Raw genomic sequence first — 3396 nt, forward strand, 5'->3', positions numbered from 1 at the left:
AAAAAGAAAGGTAACTTTAACATTTTGTCTATTCTGTATAAATAATTTACATAAAAATCCCCACATCGTACCACATTCTCTTTCTCCCAGTTTTATTGATTGAAGGTGAATACAAGTTGAAGTTGTTGTAGTTGGATCAGTGTTTGTTTGAATACAAATTTTTCTCTGATTATAGAAATCATCCCTAAGAAGGTCAAAGAAGTAAAGAAACCTTTACCAAAAGGTACGATGACTGATTTTATAGAATGGTATAATTACTAACGCAGACTTTTAATAGTGACATTCCGCTTTTCAGTGGCGATTGTGTATTTTTACACTCTTAAGAACATTCATTATTTCATATATTCTCCCCCTCAGTATTAATGGTTTAATCATGTGACAGACAGACGGCTATGTACATGCTGAAACCTATTTGTAAACGTCAACAGGAATTAAATATTTATTGAGAAGGAATATTGAAAATATGATTCCCACTTGATCAAATTGGGAATTCAGATGGCAGACATTCCCAGTTAAAATGAATGCATGAAGCTTCTATGAGGCCCTTTTTATCTACATTTATAACGCATTTAATTTCTATTTCTGTCTTTAGAACCTGAGTTGGTCAAAGATAAAGGTATGCTCTTTTTCTGTTTGCTTTATTTTTGAATTCTATTTACATTTCTACACTTCTGTGTATTCTGATATTGTGAATGTTTTTAATCAGTAGTTGAGCCAATAGAGAAGGAAATTGTTGTTGAGACGGAAGTCAAAGGTAAGATAGATATTTAATATAAACTAACTAATGTAAAACTAACTTGTGTGTGTGTATGTTTGTGTGTGTGTGTGTTGTATTTATTATACATTGTAATGTTTTTGAAAAATGTCTTTTGCTCATTAGTGCTGCATTTATTTGATTAAAAATGTTTAATAATAAGAATATCTTCAACTATAATTGCTTAAATTAAAAACAATTAATTATATATAATTAATTATTAATTAAAATTCATTTTCAGCATGATTACAGTAGTCTCTTCGTTGTCACATCCCACAGAAATCATTATAATAGGCTAGCATATATATTCATGTAATATTCAATAAACATGTGATATAGTTATTATTCTTATTATATTATCAATTCGGAAAATACTTGCATCACAGGAATACATAGCAAAAACTATATTCAAATTGAAAAAAACAATCATTTTAAATCATATCATAATTTTAAGCATAATAGATTTTTTCCACAAAAAAACAACTAAAATTATTATACAATTCTGATTGCAAGTACAATTATTAAATTAATATTTACCACATCTATTTCTTCTGCAGGGGAAGAGCCTGAAATCACCAAAGATATTCCAGAGGTGGAGGAAGGTAAGTTTTTTTATTACAGAAACCAGAGAACACAGTCAAATGACAAGTAGCTTTCTCTTTCTATGTGTTCTGCAATCATTTATTTCTTCAGTAAATCGTTCTAAAGCAATTTCTGATGTCTTTTCTTCAACAGAGGACATTCCCTACTTCCAGTGTTTTTTCGTGGATGAGGATGACACTCAGTATCCGTTCTTCCCTTTCTCTCCACCGCTGTGGTGAATCCAACCAAACCTCAGAGTTAAATAATAACATGGTAAAGCCAGTAAAGACTGAGCTCTAATGGATGAAGAACCTGCTGCTGAGATGCATGTGGAGGTCCACAGTAGGTCTTACAGAATAACATCAAGAAGAATATGAACGAGTAAGATATAATATAAAATAAGAAGAGATAATCCTGGATTTTAAAACTGGAAAACTTCCTTCTGGTAATTGTTTGTTATTTTAAAGAACAGAGTTTGCCGACACAAAATATAATCTAAAGGCTGTCTAGTTGTCTATTAACATGGATTCGCCTTATGTGTCAGATAATAAATATCTGTTTATACTTAATATATATATACACGTTCGAGAAGGAATGCGAGTATAGTTAGTCCAGACAGAACTGACAGGACGTCATGAAACAACCGTCTTCTTCTCTGAACACATCAGTGGAGTTCAGGACACTAGAATTATGCTAACTTTTATATGCAACAATACCTCATTTTGATGGGGTGCTAATTCAAAGCATTCCACAGTTTTTTCGTCAGAATGGGGTTTTGAGATTGTTAACGTTTGAGTTTTGACTCAGTGAGGTTATAGTAGATCAAGAAATATATATACACAGATATTTCTTGTCTTTTTTCTAAGTAATACCAAAGTTTACTGACAACTGCACTGATATACTGTAAAGACAGTTCCTCTGACTGTATAGATCATTTTATTTATTTTTTATTTTTTTATTCTTATTTTTTACACTTTACATTTAGGCATTTAGCAGATGCTTTAGTCCAAAGTGACTTACAATTGAGGAGGCATTCAGTGATTCAACAAGAAGAGCCAATATACACAGGAAGTGGTAGTTATACAAAGTAACTTGTTACTCAGTGAATTTAGTGCTAGAGTAGAAGTGCTAGTGTTTTTTTTTTTTTTTTTGAGAGAGAGAGAGAGAGAGAGAGAGAACGTGTTTCTATAAGTAGTTTAAGCCCACTCACCTGAGGCACACTGTTACAAGTTTATGATGTTTAAAAGGGATGCTGTAACATTTAGGTAAGTAAATGTAATGTGTGCGACAGATCAAGGATGAGGCAGGAATCGATTCTGAATTTAAATCTTTTTTACTCAATAGTTTAAACAAAAGATGTAACAATAACAATGGAAAACAGAAATAAACGTTTACAATGTTCTTTTTAAACGAAAACAATAAGTGTAGGCCAAATCAAAAACAAAACAAAACAGTCCTTAAGTCTAACTTCTAAAATAGGCAACAAAAATAAATAATGAAAAACTAAGTAAACTACAAAACTCAAAATTACACAGGTGGAAAACACTCAAGCTAATCTAACAAAAACAAGCTAAACTAAAACAAACCTAACAAAAAGGCCATAAGGCTCAGTTTAGAATCAGACAACAACTGTCAAAGCAATTGCTTAAAGCCAGCGAAGTTTAACAAGTAAACTCAAATTACCACAGTAAAACTGAAATAATAAATCAGAATGTATGGTATTTTGAGTTGGTGTGTGATAGGGAGAGAAGAGGGTCTTGGTTTTATTCATCTGGTGCTCATGGAAAAGATGGGTTTTTAGTTAATGATTTAAGTTTTTTTTTTCATGCATTTTGATTTCTGTAATCTACCTAGCCGTTTGGTGAATCTATACCTCACAGAGAAAACTGTTTTTGTTCAGTGCTCTGTAGAAATGAACACACTGGATTTTGCATTTAAATAATAGACCAAATTTAGATGCTATATCCAGGAAAAGCATTAATAAACCAACCAAATGCATTAAATAAAATCCAAACAAATGCATTTATTATATTGCAAACATGCTTGCAGTTCTACACATA

At 31.4% G+C, this 3396-nt stretch overlaps 1 protein-coding gene across 1 annotated transcript in view; it reads left to right on the plus strand.

The window, feature by feature from the left end:
• The window catches only part of LOC130244768 (titin-like), a 22553-nt gene extending 19721 nt beyond the window's left edge, over nucleotides 1–2832 (plus strand). The window contains exons 61-66 of the mRNA XM_056477299.1: nucleotides 1–10; nucleotides 176–223; nucleotides 593–616; nucleotides 710–754; nucleotides 1312–1356; nucleotides 1490–2832. The exon at nucleotides 1–10 is cut by the window's left edge and continues 88 nt beyond it. Coding sequence (XP_056333274.1) covers nucleotides 1–10; nucleotides 176–223; nucleotides 593–616; nucleotides 710–754; nucleotides 1312–1356; nucleotides 1490–1575 — 258 coding nt within the window. The 3' untranslated portion in view covers nucleotides 1576–2832. The remainder of the gene's footprint in view (nucleotides 11–175; nucleotides 224–592; nucleotides 617–709; nucleotides 755–1311; nucleotides 1357–1489) is intronic.
• Nucleotides 2833–3396: the final 564 nt, after the last annotated feature.

The sequence above is a fragment of the Danio aesculapii genome, chromosome 17 (genome assembly GCF_903798145.1).
Source record: "Danio aesculapii chromosome 17, fDanAes4.1, whole genome shotgun sequence".
In the NCBI taxonomy this organism is placed as follows: Eukaryota; Metazoa; Chordata; class Actinopteri; order Cypriniformes; family Danionidae; genus Danio; species Danio aesculapii.